Consider the following 16,071-nt stretch of genomic DNA (forward strand, 5'->3'; position numbering starts at 1 on the left):
ACACACACACACACACACACACACACACACACAACCCATTCCCCTCAGTCCTTTCACTCTTTCTCCTCCTCTTCTCCTCCTCCTCCTCCTCCTCCTCATCTCTCCCTCTCACCGTGGCGATACACGTTATTACAGTCAGATTTACAGCTGAGCCCGCCCCATGGAAGTCATTTTTACGAGAAGCCCTTCAAAGCGAGTCTATGATGATGGCTGCTGATGGATGGCGGCTTGTTGTTGGTTTATTAGGGGGGCTGGGGCTGGGGGGGTCAGACAGACAGAGAGGGGGAGGCAGGGAGCTGCTGCTATAGACACACTGCTGGCTCTGACAACACTAAAAGGGGACCAAGTTCAGCCATTTCAGGTCCACATGAGAAAAGAGTTCTTTCTACACTCCCAAAACACAATCTATCCCAAATGTCCCAGTTTCAAAAGAGACTAGAATCTCAGAAGTATACAAAGTGCCCCGACAACAACCAATTCACTTTTTGTGTCGACTTTGCGCTTGGATAATTTGACTCAACACTTTGGTTATGCCCTGCGCTGTTACCCAAAGAGCCAGCAACAATAGAGTCTTTGTTGTCACCGTTATCATTCGGAGCAAAGCCTTATATAATGGTCTGAGGTGTCTTTTCTGTGTAGTGTTGGTATGCATCGGTTTAATGTTTATTATGCCAAGCGAAAATGGATGAGCTAGCATTTTAGCCTTCCTCTATCTTGCCCTACACACACAACTGCACAGCTTCAACCCTCAGGCTTCCTGTGTGATGAACAGATAGCAGGGAGAACCCAATTGTAAAGACAGAGCCTTGGCTCCTTCCCAACTCAATACCTAGATGATAACTTGTTTCACTGCTCTGGACCATAGGGGATAATAGACCATGCAGTGAGTTGAACAGACCCCGTCTGAACCTTGAAGAAAAGTTAAGGAAATAGCTTGGAGAGGAGAGAGACAGGGAGGCGGAGAGAGGGAGCTCAAACTTGAAACGAAACTCCCAAATATTCCCCAAAATATCAATTTTATGCCCAACACTTCTGGAGTCAGGGTCACTTTCAAAGGCTTTGCTAAGTTAGTCTTGTTCTTTGACTAGATTTCCACTGCTTCAGAGAACAGTGTCCATGACAGGTTCTCTCTCCTTTCTCTCTCACAGAGAAAAAGGAAATCTACAGTAGACTTTAAATGCATTTTTAATGCATGTTTTTGTAATACACAAATTCTTAATATGTTTTCCCCTTGCTGGATGCACTGCGGAATCCACCCAACGCAATGAATTTAAACATCAAAAAAAAAATGTCAGTCAGAATGTCTCCCTCACCTATCCAGGTGAGAGTGCAAACAGTGGCATCCCTTTATAGTGACATCACCATTTGCTACAACAATGACAAACAAAAAATACATGAAAATGCTACTTTGTAAAAATGGTGTATCATGTCAGCGAGAAATGGTAGGAGGGGAACAAACACCTCACTCAGAGTCTGTGCTATCGAGTAAAAAAACAAAAAGTGATGGGGAGGGGGAGGCCTTGAGTTTGTGTGCGCAAAAGAAGGAATTTTTAAAAGGTTGTCTGGAACGAAGTGCTGGGCGAGGTTGAGCCAATGTTTGGCCCGTGGCGAAGGCAGCGCCGAAAACACAGGTGGTTGGAAATGGGAGCCCCCTGACGGAGTAGCTTCAAACACCACCCTGGAACTGAGAGAGGGGCGGGGGGAGAGCGGGGCTCGGTGGGTGGGGGAGCCGCTAGATCTAAGCCCGTCTCGGGGACTCGCAACGTGTCTTTCCACGGCTTCTTGGCTCGGAGGCAGAGAGAGAGAGAGAGGCAGAGAGAGAGAGATCTAGAGGGAGGAGAACAATACGCAGGGAGAACGCGATAACCTGAGACTCAATACAGAGCAACCATAAGGTCAGAACCTTCCAGAACAGGGGGGGGGGGGGGTTGTCAGACAACATTTCAATGTGGATCTCCAACAAAAGGACTTTGGAGATCTGAGCAAAGCCATTGAGGTGGGAGGCTTTTTCATAGCTTGACTTCATACCTCGAAGGCGCGCCATACAAAAGTCAGTCCTTGGGCATTTCCAAAGCCTTTTCATCACGGCGAGACTCGAAACCAAATATTTGCAGAAGCTTCAATAGAATGCGATGGTTTCTGCAGGCATTCTGTCATCTAAATAAACTCAACAAACACGGGATTTCGTAAAGCAGGAAAACAAAGTGAAAGCAATTGCCAGATCAAATTATGCTTGTGGGAAGATAAGCCAAACAAAAAGAAACACCACTCACTTCTGCATAACATCAATCTAAACCAGCATAACAGACGTTTTCTATTAGTGTGACAACATATGGCTGAGTGGTTAGGGAGTCTGGCTATTAATCAGAAGGTTGTTGGTTCGATTCCCGGCCGTGCAAAATGTTGTATCCTTGGGCAAGACACTTCACCCTACTTGCCTCGGGGAAAATGTCCCTGTACTTACTGTAAGTCGCTCTGGATAAGAGCGTCTGCTAGATGACTAAATGTAAATATTTGGCATGCATTAGGACTTACACTGTGACCAAATGTGCATTTGTGTGGTGTTTGTCGGTCTGCATTCACACGTGTCTTTTTCTTTACATGTATGGTGACAGTGTGTCTTGGAGTACATGAGCACATATCGAGCTTGTGTGTGTGTGTGTGTGTGTGTGTGCATGTGACGTACAGAGGCCGCTGTGGGGGAAGCTGCTGCCTCAGCTGGGGTAGTTGCAGAGGAATCCAGAGGAGGGGCTCAACACCTATTTCAAGCTGTCAGCGGTGAGGGCTGATCCAATTATTCAGAGAGAAATGGATGTCATTCAAATGTCAAAGCCATTTCAGAGACCTGCTCAGTTTCAGGCACATGCCAGGTCCCTTAATTAAAACCAGCTCAGAGTGTATGAATCAGACCCAGAACACTGGATGTGGCTGTGTTTGTGTGTGTTTGTGTCCTACTCCCCTGTGCGCCTTCCTGTGCGAGTAACTTTGGCGCAAGCGGTCTCCGTTTGGAACGCAAATGTTGTATGCTTTGCTTACTTCATGCAAGGTCATGTGTTTAGATGTCTGGAGAGCGCGTGTATGTGTGTGTGTGTGTGTGTGTCTGTGTTGGACAGACAGGTGGTGGAACCTAGCCTGGGTAAGAGTGACGCTTCGCTCCGCTTAACGGCTCGTCTCCCTGCATCCTCGTCCACCGTGTGAGCCTGTCTCCTCCATCTCCTCATCTCCCTCGACCCGTTCCTTCCCCCTGAACACACAGTCAAAACACGGCGGGGACCAAGCGAGAGCTATCCACAATCTCAAGCAGGTAGCGAGGGGTGTCGTGCTGCAACTCGAATGGACTGGCTTTGCTGAGGGAAGCAAGTGGAGGTCCGTTGGCACGTATAAGGCCCACTTCGTACCGCTTGGACGGTGAATATCATGTTCGCCGGTCGCGTTTGCAGAGTTTTTATTTATTTCAATTTTAAGCTAAGATGCAATGCTTCACTTAAAGCCATGGAGGAGAGCAAGGTTAAAAGGATGAAGTGTTTGAAGGCAAACGGGCCTCGTCAAGGGGCTCTCTCAAGGCTCTCTTTCCTCTCCTGTCGTCATGCCCGGGAATAAGGTCTTTGTTCTCACCTCCTGACATTCGAGAAGAAACACCCGTACTGAATCCCCCCCCCCCCCCTCTTTCACTCTCTCTCTGCCCCACTGCCAACACCGTCCACCCAAATAACATCTGTCAAACGGCCGCGCCGTGTTACCATGACTACGCAAACCCAGGGATGAGGGTGTGCGTTTCCCTCCCTTTCTCTCACTCTCCCTCTCAGATTATGACGTCACGTAGCCTCTTCTCACAGTTTTCTAATTAAAATTGCTGGGTGCAGCTGGGTCGTCTTAACTGCTACAGTAGTACATTCCATGAGAGAGAGACAGAGGGAGAGAGAGGACGAGAGAGCAAGAGAGCGAAATGTACCGACTGGAGGAAAATGGAGCGACCACAACAACATTTCTATGGGGGAAAAAAATGGCGATGTTGTCCGGCTAAGGAGTTAGAAGTAGCCCTCTGTCCACTGCAATGAGAAGACAGCTGCAGCTGTGGAGTCCCTTCAGTGGAGTCCCTTCAGTGACTGCCTCGTCCATCCATCTATCCCTCCATCCTCCTCATCCCTCTCTACTCTAACAAGTAGTTCAGTCTTTGGGCTGATTTCGAATAAAGGGCCTGATTGATACCATCTCTCTGGGCAGGCAGGTCCAGGGTTTCTAATGAGCCCTTGATGAGGCGAGGGAGGGAGGGATTTGGGGCCTTTGGCAGCAAACCCCTACTCCTGTGGAAGAGTCACAGAACCATCGATGCAGAATCAAAAAGGCCAAATTCAACCCAAAACCACGCAATTAGAATAGTCCGTATTGAACTGTTGTTTCAGGCATCATCAGTGTTAAGTGTGGAAGACGGCTAAGTCCTTGAATAATGACTGGAGGGAAGTGACTGTCCCAAAACTTGCCCGATGTGAGTCTCATCGCTCACTCACTGAAACAGCACATGGTGCGAAGATCCACCGATCGATCAAAAATAATAATTGACACAAGACACTCGAGGTCGAATGCCTTTACTAAAATAGATTACCAGGTTAACGGTTTGACCCCCAGCAAAGAATGCCAGTGATGAGATAAGCTTGTGGAGTGATGAAGAGGGCCGTATGTGACAGAACAGTTGTTAACGAGGTCTCACGAACACCCCCTCATCTTTTTTTATTTATCTTCCCCCCCATCTCCCTTCTGTCGATGACTATCAAGGAAAAAGAGCCGGACAACTGTCAACCATCCAGTCAAATGTCACGCTTGTTATGGTCACGCTCGTTATGGTCACGCTCGTTATGGTCACCCAAGTGAGACTGAGAGGTGTCAAGTCAGCGAACCGTTTTACAGATGAATGGGAACAATGGCGCGTGTGAACGGGTTCCGCGTCTGTTTTCAGGAACCCGTCACGTTCCGCCGTTCTCCTTTGAGGAGGAACCCGTGGAGGGTCGGCGAAAGCGAGAAAGAGAGATCATACGACAGACAAAGCAGCTATGATGCCCCGCGTCGAAAGAGTGAATCCAAACAAGCGTGCGCGAAGATGAAAAAGGCAGTGCAGCGAGGAGGAGGAAGAGGAGAGTCATAGCCGTCCACTTGGAGCAGCTGTTACACCACCCTTCCTCCACCCTCCACTTCTCCCTGTAATTGGCCAAACAGGCGGCATCCATCTCAGCTGATGTGGCACAGTGGGTTCTGGGCAACGCGTGCCCGCCCCGGTGCCCAGCGCAGGATTTTCACGCCTGGCATACCGACCACGCCTAACCCCTCCCCCCTCCACTCCAACACCACCCCCCCCCCCCTCCCCCCCCACCTTTGTCACAAGACAAATCACAGCCATGGGAAAAGTCTAACCAGGCAGGGCTAACCTGTGTCAAATTGAAGGATGGTGTGTATGTGTGTGTGCGTGTACACCCAGTCCCAAGGATGTTGAATGCGATCGAAAATGTAGAGCCAGGTCATAGGAAACAACCCAAATAAGAGGCATGCGTGAATGTGTTCCATGTGTCACTGTTCGTTTTCCTGACATGTTCACATGGGAGGACGTTTTCTGCTCTCCTGAGCCGTGTCAGTGTGTGTGTGTGTGTGTGTGTGTGTGTGTATTTGTACATGCATGCTCATATGTACTGCAAGTGTGCACATGCTCGTGGTGCGTGTTGCGCCTCAACTAAATGCAGCGGCTCCTCGGGGTCTCCACGCTCTTTGTAAAGCCGTCCGCCTACGCTCGTCTCTGCGCTTCTCTTCCTTCTCCAATTCCCCCCCCCCCCCCCCCCCACACCTCCGTATTTACAGAGCCAATATGGGAGGAGAACAGCTCCTCTAGGGAAACCCGAAAAAGTACAGTGTCGGGTCATGAAACATGGATGCCCACTTCGTGACTGCAAGGGAGACAAACCCCACCATGCCTCATATCTCTCCCCACCCTAATCATCTTTGGGGGGGGGTTCGTCGTCGCCCTGCCACACTTGCTGATGTTCTCGGTCCATTTCCACATTGGGCTTCATCTTTCCTCCCTTTCGCTCTCTTTTCCCCGTCTCTCTCTCTCTCTTTCTCTCTCTCTCTCTTGCTCTCTGGACATGCATACATCCACCCCGCCCGTAGACAGGCTCGTCAGATGGGCTTGATGCGATGACTGACTGCCTCCCCAGGCTGTGCTACTTGTGCTAGGGCAGCCTCGCCCCCCTTCCCCCCGCCCCCCCCGCTGGGTTTCCGCTCGGCGCGGACAACGGTCGCTCGGGTGCCTCTGCCGCCCTCTCGCATTCCCACAGCGGAGTCGATAGCCCGCCCGTCGATGGAGTAGTTATGGCGGCATTAGCATCATTTCAACAGCGCGTGATGGGGAAATGACACTGGCGCGTATCGATCGGTCCTGCATGCCTATCCCCCCCCTCCCTGTGATCCCTTGTCCTCGGGAATGGGGGCAGAGATGGAGAAAACACGATCAATCAAGGAGACGGACACACTTTGCCGTCTCGTGATCATGCGGCCCATCCAATATGGGGGCGCAACCCGATGCCTTCAACCGCTGGCGATGAAGCAATAAGCTCGTTTCGGCACAGAAAATCTGGTTTTCAACCGGACGCAAATGACCGCTTGGCAGACAAAAGACAGTGGGGGAGCATATTGTCTGGGAGATAAACTGAACATCCTGCTTTGTGGGCATCTTATTAGATGTACTGGGCCATGGTTTGAGGTCTTTGATCCAAAATGCTTTGATTTTCCGCGAGTTTACTATGCGTCTTCCCATTGTATTGCTGTGCAAAGACTAATAAGGCAGAGCAAGGACACTACCAGCCAGGCAATGGATGGATGGACGAATAATTCAGCCGGTTTTCAGGTTTGTTAGAGAGATGACAACAAATGAAGCAAAACAACATATACAAGGATTTATCCGTAGTGGGGATAAGGCCTCTGTGCTAAGTGCATTTCTACAGCCCAGGCTTTACATGTAAATAGGTTAAAGCCCCCAACGAGACACAGTAAGTCTATAGTAGCTGGACTCCATGTGATTTAGTTGTTGTTTGTCATGAGATTTAACCGATGCATCTACCACTTCATTAAAAATGCATTTGGATTAGACAGTGATAAGAGAATCCCAGCAGTACAGGCAACGCAACTTGGCGGGAGGGATCTGTTCGATTAGTACTGGAAGCCTCACTATACTCTCAGTAACAGGGGGGACCTGTGAACCACCAGCGAGGCGCTTTGCCCTCCCAACATGTCCAATTTAGCGTTCCCATGCGAGGACATGGATCCCTGGGGAGCGTTGTAATCCAATCCCAGGCTCAAACTGACAGTAGGCCCCAGTCTCCGAGAGGATGTGCTCCCTGCTCTCTGATTGGACTATCTGCTGTGAATGTCTTGATCAAGGGCCCCGCCCCCTCCCGCCTCCCACCCCTGGGACTGCAACGACAGATGGTCCACTACAAGGGGGGGCCTTACCCCCACGCTCTCTGCTCCTCTACGCCTAATCCGCTCTTTCCTAATGCCCCCCCCCCTCTTTCTTCCTCTTTTTCCTCCCTCTCTCTCTCTCTCTCTTTATCCTCAGACCATAATAAAGATATCACACCAGTATCTAGGATCTCGTCACCAACATCTCTCTCTCCTATTTGCTTTCATCCTTCCACGTTCCCCTCTCCTCACAGCAGTTGACAAGAGAAGAGGGAGGGAGGGAGGCATTGCTCCGGCAGGGTAAGCAAAGATGCTGTGTCCAGTCGTGTCAGCAGAAACCAGGCAAACATACACCAGCTGTCTGAATAATAACGTCACACACACACACACACCTACCCACAAACACAATATCACCTGCATTGTGCTCACCACAAGTGCAGGCACGTACAGTAGCGAACGAGTCAGGTGACAAGGCTTGTGCCTGTATCCTTCAACGACTGTCATTCCAAGTTGCCTGCTGCCCCATTCAGGATGGGATGAGGGTCGTTTTTACGGAGGACGCCCAGGAGAGAGGAGCAGCGGGGCAACTGCTGATCTGGCCAAGCACACACAGCTGCCGGGGCCATCCAAAAAACACAGGCTCCTACTGAACCGTAATCCCCACGAGCAAGAGCTATCTAGAGCTATCCCCACATCTGGGTGAGGGAGTACCGCAATCTGACCAGGAGCCTGACCCGAGACGATCTATGGAGAAAAGAAATCGATGAGCTCAACAAGCGTTCCATGACACGTATGATCTTAATCCTTCAACTGATCCTACCCAAGCCTTCATTTGGTCATTTCAACATCTCCACATCTCACCACCGGACACTGAACAGGATTGATAGGGTTTCTTCAAGACGCGTTGGATGGTGACGCACTGTAGATTTGATCAGATCCCAGAGGATAAGTCCGACCTGTTAGACTGTGCGTTTTAGCTCAGTGTGCGCTTAGCTCCACCGTCGTTCAGCGTGGGCACGTCAAACTTGGACGCAACCCTGCCTTGAGTTCCTGGATCCCTGGGCAGGTTGACTATATCACGTCTCGGGCTTTCATGGAGGATCAAGGGCATTGTGATCTAAGCTCTCCGTATGGATCAGGCGGATCAGTAGATCAGGTCTGCTACTGTATCACTCCATTCAAAACCAGATCAGACTAAGGGTGCAGATTCCCTTAATCTTCAATTCAATTAACAGCAATGGCAGGTTTCCAGAATTTCACACAGTGGTATCTATTTTATTTCGTAGAACAAGACAAATCAACCCACCCGTTCCTACATAGAAAGAATAGTCTATTCCTTACATTATCCTTGAAATCCCTTTAGCAGAGGCTGATTGAATGGGGGCCCTTTGAATGGATAGGCGCTCGATGGATCCGACTAGACTGTGTGTGCTTTCATTAGCTCGCCGGGGACACTAAAGGGCTGCCTGCTGCAGATGGTGGGTCAGGGAGGCCAGCGCACCATCCTCACTGGGAGCCACAGCTGCAGCCGGCCTCATCCCTCACACGCCTGCTCCCTCGCTGGCTGGACACGGACCAGCGCTCCACAGTGACCTCCGTCCAAACCCTGCCAGCCAGCCGGCCAGGCCAGGTGACAGTACCGTGCGTGCGGGCAACCGTGCCAGCCAAGCCACAGAGAAGGACATGTTCTCGACACAAGTGCCCCCCCCACCCCCCCTCCCGTGATCAACAGTGTGATGAATGAGGGCCTTGTCCCGGATCTGACAATAGGGTACACATTTGGCAGTGGCACCTTAATGACATTAGGTCTGCATTAGGTGACTGCCCCACGAGGTTTATTGGATTGTCAAAAGGATGTGACAAGATTATGAAGGATGAGGTTGGTGTTAGTGCGAGCGAGTCAGTGTGCATACGGGGGGGAGGGGGGGGGTGCCACTATGAATACTGTATGTCTGTGGGTGCGGGGGGTGCGCGTGCATACGCGTTTGTGTGGGTTGTCTTTCACGTTCGTGAGGCAGAGGTTAGCTATACCTTGACTACAGAGCGGTTACGTCATCGTTTACACTCGGAGGGTCAGGCGAACATCATTGGACTCAGAGGGAGGCACCTGACTGGAAACCAAGCAGTAGTCGTGCATTGCCACAGTGAATTTGCTTCAAATGAAAGTGTCCCTCTGCACGATAAGATGTCATATGCAAAGCAAACTGCCACAGGCAAATTTGTGTTTTTGGAAAAGGCTATGTTTCAAAATTATGCTTTATGCATTATGAATCACTTGTAGTCTATATTGTTTGGTGATTAGGACGATGGCATAATTATTGACACAGCATGTGAATTCATCTTATAGTTTACATATAGTCAATTGGTTGTTCGAGGTTTACAAACCAAACATGTACACAACAAAGCATTAGGCTTTTTAAGCTTTCTTTCATACCTTTCCGAATGAGGTCTTCAATATCTTGGTCGAAGCCCAGTCGATGACATTTGCTCCACAGTCCCATGTTGGTAGAATTGTACTGCCTGCTGCACTCGTCGGCGGCGCTCATGGCGAACAGCTGCCGTCGATTGCGAGCCAACAGCAGCTTCTCCTCCCAGTGGTCCAGCCTGGATCGGCTAGCGCGCAACGGGAGACTGTTGTTTGGGATGTAAATAAAGCCCGGGACCTTTCGGCGGCTGGAGAAACTTCGGCACCGTTCCCTATACCTCCTGGCGTCCGTTTCGTACCAGTGGTCGGAACAGATAGCCACCGCTAGCATACCCAGAGCGCAGAGAGAGAGGGAGAGCCCGGCGTAGAGCAGCAACTTCCCGGCAGCCATGCTCGCTTCTCTCAAAGCCGCATCAGCACCTCAGCATATGGACAGGTCCTCTGCGTGCAACCGCATCCAACAATTCAGCTTACATCACCCTTTGAGACCAACATTGATACCATCGTTGATGTGCCGACATACAATTGAAGTTAATCTAGATAGCACAAGGCAATGTCTTCGTTTAAGCCGCCGAATGATGTCCTGCGAAGCCTTTACTGCTGCGGGAGAGCGAGCTGCAGCTGCGCGGGTACAACTCGACGAGTGAAAAGATGCTTATCTCATTCCTCGCTCAACGTCCATCCGTTGCCCTTCCCATGCAATTTGCCTGAATGGGGGGAGACAACCATAGGGACGGATGTTCAAACCCATGCAGACAGTTTTAAATCAACACCATTAGCCAGCTGATCGACGTAGCCCATTAGGCTATTATTCAAATTGAATCCAACATTCTTAAGTCATCTCCAGAACCTTTATTACCATGTTCTACTTGTTATAAAATGTATATTTGTATTGTGTTAGTTCAGTGAGCATTGTTGTGATTTTAAACAACCACCCCACCCTTGAAAAAGGCAGTCTGATGTTCGATCAAAAGCATGGCTACCCAAACTAATTTGCGCAGCAGAGTAAATGGAAAACAGCTGTCACACCTTTACATTAACTAACCAGTGGCAATTGCGCGGTAATGTTTATAAAGAAAATCATTGGGTATTTACTTCACATTCCGTATGTCTATTTATTTCCAATAAGGCCGAAATATATTATGTAAAAATGTCTGGTCTAGCAATGCAACTCACCGCCTTAAATGCTTTAGTTATCTCATTTATTCCAAACGCAACCGGAAACTAAAGCCTTATGTGTTGGGAGTTCAAATATTCACAGCTAGCCTCTCGAAGAGGTTTCTTCACTATACTGACATGCGCTGTTGGCAATTCTCAATTTATGTTGTTTGACGTGGCAGCTGCCTTCGCTCTCATTACAAAATTATCGAGATAAAATGCTGTAAAAAAAACAAACTACAATGCGATAGGCTGCAATATCACGTGGGTTGGTGCAAACAGTATAGGCTACCCTACAAATAGCTAAAAGCCTTGACTATATAGCCTAGGTTTTCCAATCTGATGATGTCATGTAGGCGAGCCACTGATATTAATTTTTTATTTACGCATCTTCAAGCCACCATCGTTTATGACTGCTAATCAAATGTGTTGTAGCATTTAATAAATTATATAGTCACATATTGCTTATTTATTAATTAAATCTTATTGTGGGTAATATGCTTACCAGACACATTGTCAACCCGCCCACAAATATCTCAAAATGTAATTTGGACCTTTGGTTCAGACCTACCCTCACTATGAGACGAAGAGGATAAGAGTAGATAGGAGGAGACGTTTAGGCCTAGTATTTTGATGTATGGAGAAATACAAACTAATGTTGTTTATGACTATATGAATAAATGAATAGACCTCTGGAAACACTGACACCACTGTCTCCTGCGCATACAATAATTGCAATGTGGAAGTGTGCGGGCATGCCTGAATAATTTATGGGAGTGCTGGTGCCCACCTGTCAATGAGTCAGCCTACAGCTGGAGAGTCATCAACTTTGCCTGTCAATGTATCTATCGTCCCTGGCGAAGAAAACACTAGCATCTCAATAAAGAAAACGTAGTTCTGCCCTTATTCTGTGGCAGCGTCCATAACCTTATACACGTGGTAGCCCTACATTTCACCTACCCACCCACCTATACATACTTTTTGGAAACTGGAAACATTTTTTACATGTTTTTCTATGTATTTTTTGTACATTATTATAATACATGTATTTATTTATTTATTTGGGTGTGGGGGTAGCTCCATAATTATATCACTTTGACAACAATATTACACTGTAGCCAATGTTTTTTTCGGCGGTTGTCTTGCGTCCGGACAGTCTGAGTGACACTTTGCAGATTACTAATCACTTTTTAAAGTCAGACATTGCATTGTTGAAAAGTTATTTCCCACAGTTTTTCATTTTTAAACATACACTTTGAAAATTAATTTAGTTTATACAATGCACCCAATTTGTCGATAGCTATTTGTGTACTTGTTATCTTGTTTCATTTTTTTTCATCGTCGGCGCTGTATTAATGGATACATCCACTGGTGGAGGAGATAGGACGTGATCGTAATGCTGATGGGAGCGGCTGTTAACACTGAACCTCTCCCTTAAACAGATCACCACCTAGTGGACAGATCCGCTGTCAAAACTGAGCGCGTTTTCGTAGTGACGTCAATGCCTGTCTCCCCATTTTACAGTTTTAGAAGAAATCGGATTTTTTCCACCTAACAATGGGAGTGGCACGTGTGTGTGTGTGCGTGTGTGTGTGCGTGTGCGTGTGTGTGTGTGTGTGTGCGTGTGCGTGCTTGTGTGTGGGTGTGTGTGTGTGTGTGCATGCGTGTGTGATTGTGGTAAAGCAACGAGGATCAATATTCCTTACTCTGGCCTTGTTCAATTGTGTAGCTTGTGATGTAGCAGGCCATCTACTCTAGAAACTATAGCATACTTGTCCGTCAGTGTTTGCTGTGAGGTCCACTTGTTCTATCATTATGCCAAGCTAGTTGAGTCATACTTTGCTAAGGAACATTATGTCAGGCTCCTCTGAACACCCACTCATTGCTCTAATGTTTTCATGATCAGCTCTGATGCTGTGGGTGTATGGGGCTGGGGCACACCAGGGCAGACAGAGTTGGGCACAATGCCTGGCTGCCGTTTCACAATTTCTTGGCATTTGTCGCCATCCTGTGGTAGTATAACATATAGACTATAAACGTCACAATCTGTCACAATCTCTCTTTTTATGACTTGTCAAATCAGTCTGATTTAACTGTTACCATGACCGATTATAGTCAGTATACCAAACAATAAGATTTTTGAGGAATACATTTAATTTATAGATTTGGCGAGTGCTAAAGCATCCCATTGCCTTTTGTTCCTCGAAGGAATTTGGTGTACTATCCTCTCAGCTCTAACATTACTCCTTTGGGTATGCCTTTGTCTAAAATCAGCAGCCATTGGAAATTAGACATGCTCTGGACAAAGTATGACTTTGGACAAGGTCATGGGCCGAACGATCGGTATCACAGTCAGGGCCCTCAGTGGAACCCCCTCCTGGGGTAGACCAAACTACAACTTGGACGAGGAGATGGAGGACATAAACCAAAGGCCAAGGAAAGTCTTTGGTGTCAACATGATGCCTGGGGATGCATCAGAAGCTAATGAGATGAATGGTAAGAAGGTCCATATGGGACATGTCCAGAAGAAGATGGGATGCGGCCATGCATAGTGTGAGGAGCTGAGAAGGCCCATCCAGGCCACAGAGAGAATACTCAACGTGTGTCATGACCAACAGGGTGATCAGACAGCCTGCACTGCCCATTTGATACATGGTGGCCAGGCTGAAATCCAAGCAGAGTAGAGGTGTACTGTAATGGCCAGATGGCCCAACTAGTGAAAATGTATATTGAATTAACACTCAAAACCATAACAACAAAATAAAACAATGAGATAAGGCTGAATCACAGAAAGTATAGAGGTTAAAATAACGTTAAATCACTTTAAACTATGAAATACATATAACAACGTTTATGTGGAACATAATATAATTTGCACGTTCAAACAGGCCATCAAGATTTAAATGGAACTATATAAACACATCTAAAGTAACTGTGTTAGACGGATTGTTTACGGCGTCGGACTGTTCCTCGCTAGATCCCATGTGGTCAACGTACATCAAAACAAATATACCTTTTTCAGTTGTGTATTTTTTTTTATTTAAACGCCTTTTTTGTAAATTAAATAATATATATTTGTACAAAAGACACATGCTATATTAAAATATTTAGTTAGAAACGTTTTTGCAAAACGAAACACCAATCAAACCACTGCGACCTGCGTCTGCGCAGTCATCTGTTCATTCGGTCGATACGCTTTAAACTATTCATGGCATGTCTGAAGGTTAGCTTGCTAGCGTAAAGACAACATTAAGCAGTATGCCTACGTAGCTTTAAAACAACAATTAAGCTCGTAAAACAGAAACTCAATGTGTGGATTCATTCTTTAGAGGTGTGTATGCATTTGATATAACAGGACTTTCTGTCTGACCAGATACAGGTACGTATTGGCTTTGTAGCCACAGTCCGTGTGCCATTTTGTCATTCAATGTTGTGGGATCCTGTGCCAGCATGGGCATCACTCACATTTTGCTAAATATATTGGCAAATGCTCTTCTCTGTACATTCCAGCAATGGCCAATCTGTCCAACTATGCTGTACGTATGGCGCGCCTCAGTGCACGCATCTTTGGGGACGTGGTGCGCTCCACGGATTCCAGTTCCATGAAGGTTGTCCAGTTGTTCAAAGAGCAGCCCATGGCCCAGAGGAAGGAAGTCTACGAATGGTACCCTCAGCACAAGATCTACTATGCACTGACACAAAAGCTGAGGTTCATGGGATTGTTCAGGTAACTAGATCTCTTAATGTGTTTAAACACGATTTAAGTTGGATGCAGGCCCAGTGTTGGTCCTTAATGGAGACACCCCCCCAATAACCATATTTTCCCCTTTTACAGAGATGAGCATGAGGACTTCAAGGAGGAAATGCGGCGCCTAAAAAAACTACGAGGCAAGGGAAAACCAAAGAAAGGAGAAGGAAAGAGAGCTACCAAGAAAAAATAAGATTAACTTTGGTATTGGACTATTGTTTTACCTTGAAGGGCCAGAGTAATGGCATGACTGACAACCACACTCATTGTGGAGGACAGGAGTCATTCTCAAATGATGGGTCAAATTGACTTAGTAGATGTTTAACAGCTGGTCGATGCATGCCTTGTTAGCATATGTTTGCAGTTGACCAATATAAGGTTTGTGTACACATATTTCACAATGTTTTGATCTTCTTTTTTTTATCCAGCTCATTCTAATCTGATCATGGTGCCTCTGATTGCATAGAGACATTACTGTATCAGTGTATGTTTATCATTCTAAAAAGCCGTTTCCCCTTTAAGGTCAAACCATTCATTTACATGTAAAATAAAATACTTCTGAGTGCAAAATGTTAAGTTTTGATGCATTCATGACCTACAGCAAGCATCATAATGCAAAAACGGATTCCAGTGCTACAGCTTTTTACTCTTTGCTACATCAGATGGGTGAACATGGTGTTAGTCTACACTTTGCCAGCTCTGCTGCATTGGGTTACCCAACACATTGCTTGCCAACAAGATATTGTTAGGAGGATGAATGAAAGTGCAGTGTTATACAAGTCCAGCCTCATAGACACAGCTTTAAGAGCTAGTCAGTGTCTAGTAGACCCCCCTGTTTCATCTCATATCCTTAGTCACAGCCATGGCCACCTGTCTACTCAGCTGGTGTCCAGAATGAGAAGCCAGCCCACTCATTCAATACATCTGATACATTGAAAAACATCATTGACGTTTTTTGGCAAATTGGGATTTTTATAAAGACTCCACAGGCCAATTTTTGGGACATTGTACTCCCCAGTGCACAATGCTGTGAGTTTGTGTAAGAATATAGCCTATTGTAGCCTAAATTAAGACCTGTGAAGCTGATTAAACAGTAACTAATTGAAAAACTGTTCAGATGATTTCATGAGCATGTAAACAAAAAAGCAAACAAACCAAACAATGAAAAAAGCCGTGCTTTTCGAGATACTTGATGTTATTTGCAAGAAAATGTCAACAGGGTTTCAGAATCCACCTATAACTATTGGCTGTCATGATAGGCTATTTCAGGACTGCAAACTATCAAACACCAATCAAT

At 46.9% G+C, this 16,071-nt stretch overlaps 2 protein-coding genes across 4 annotated transcripts in view; one reads left to right on the top strand and one right to left on the bottom strand.

Moving 5' to 3' along the window:
• The window catches only part of tmem178bb (transmembrane protein 178Bb), a 56,656-nt gene extending 45,444 nt beyond the window's left edge, over positions 1 to 11,212 (bottom strand). Inside the window, exons 1-2 of one of the 2 annotated variants that reach the window (XM_084701988.1) lie at positions 11,045 to 11,212; positions 9,878 to 10,575 (exon numbers count right to left, since the gene is read on the bottom strand). In XM_084701988.1, coding sequence (XP_084558114.1) covers positions 9,878 to 10,259 — 382 coding nt within the window. In that variant the 5' untranslated portion in view covers positions 10,260 to 10,575; positions 11,045 to 11,212. Of the gene's footprint in view, positions 1 to 9,877; positions 10,810 to 11,044 lie in introns of those variants that run through there. The other variant, XM_084701989.1, reaches the window with a different exon arrangement.
• Positions 11,213 to 14,216: 3,004 nt separating this feature from the next.
• mrps33 (mitochondrial ribosomal protein S33) lies at positions 14,217 to 15,344 on the top strand. Of its 2 annotated transcripts, none has more exons than XM_084701587.1 (3): positions 14,217 to 14,357; positions 14,537 to 14,753; positions 14,862 to 15,344. In XM_084701587.1, exons 2-3 carry the CDS (start codon positions 14,539 to 14,541, stop codon positions 14,965 to 14,967), a joined length of 321 nt encoding a protein of 106 aa, XP_084557713.1. In that variant the 5' UTR covers positions 14,217 to 14,357; positions 14,537 to 14,538; the 3' UTR covers positions 14,968 to 15,344. The 2 variants fall into 2 exon arrangements, with proteins under 2 accessions (XP_084557713.1, XP_084557712.1); XM_084701586.1 differs by having other exon boundaries at positions 14,226 to 14,405.
• The last annotated feature ends 727 nt before the right edge of the window (positions 15,345 to 16,071 follow it).

This window comes from Hypomesus nipponensis, chromosome 7, assembly GCF_054491055.1.
Source record: "Hypomesus nipponensis isolate SF chromosome 7, ASM5449105v1, whole genome shotgun sequence".
Taxonomy (NCBI): Eukaryota; Metazoa; Chordata; class Actinopteri; order Osmeriformes; family Osmeridae; genus Hypomesus; species Hypomesus nipponensis.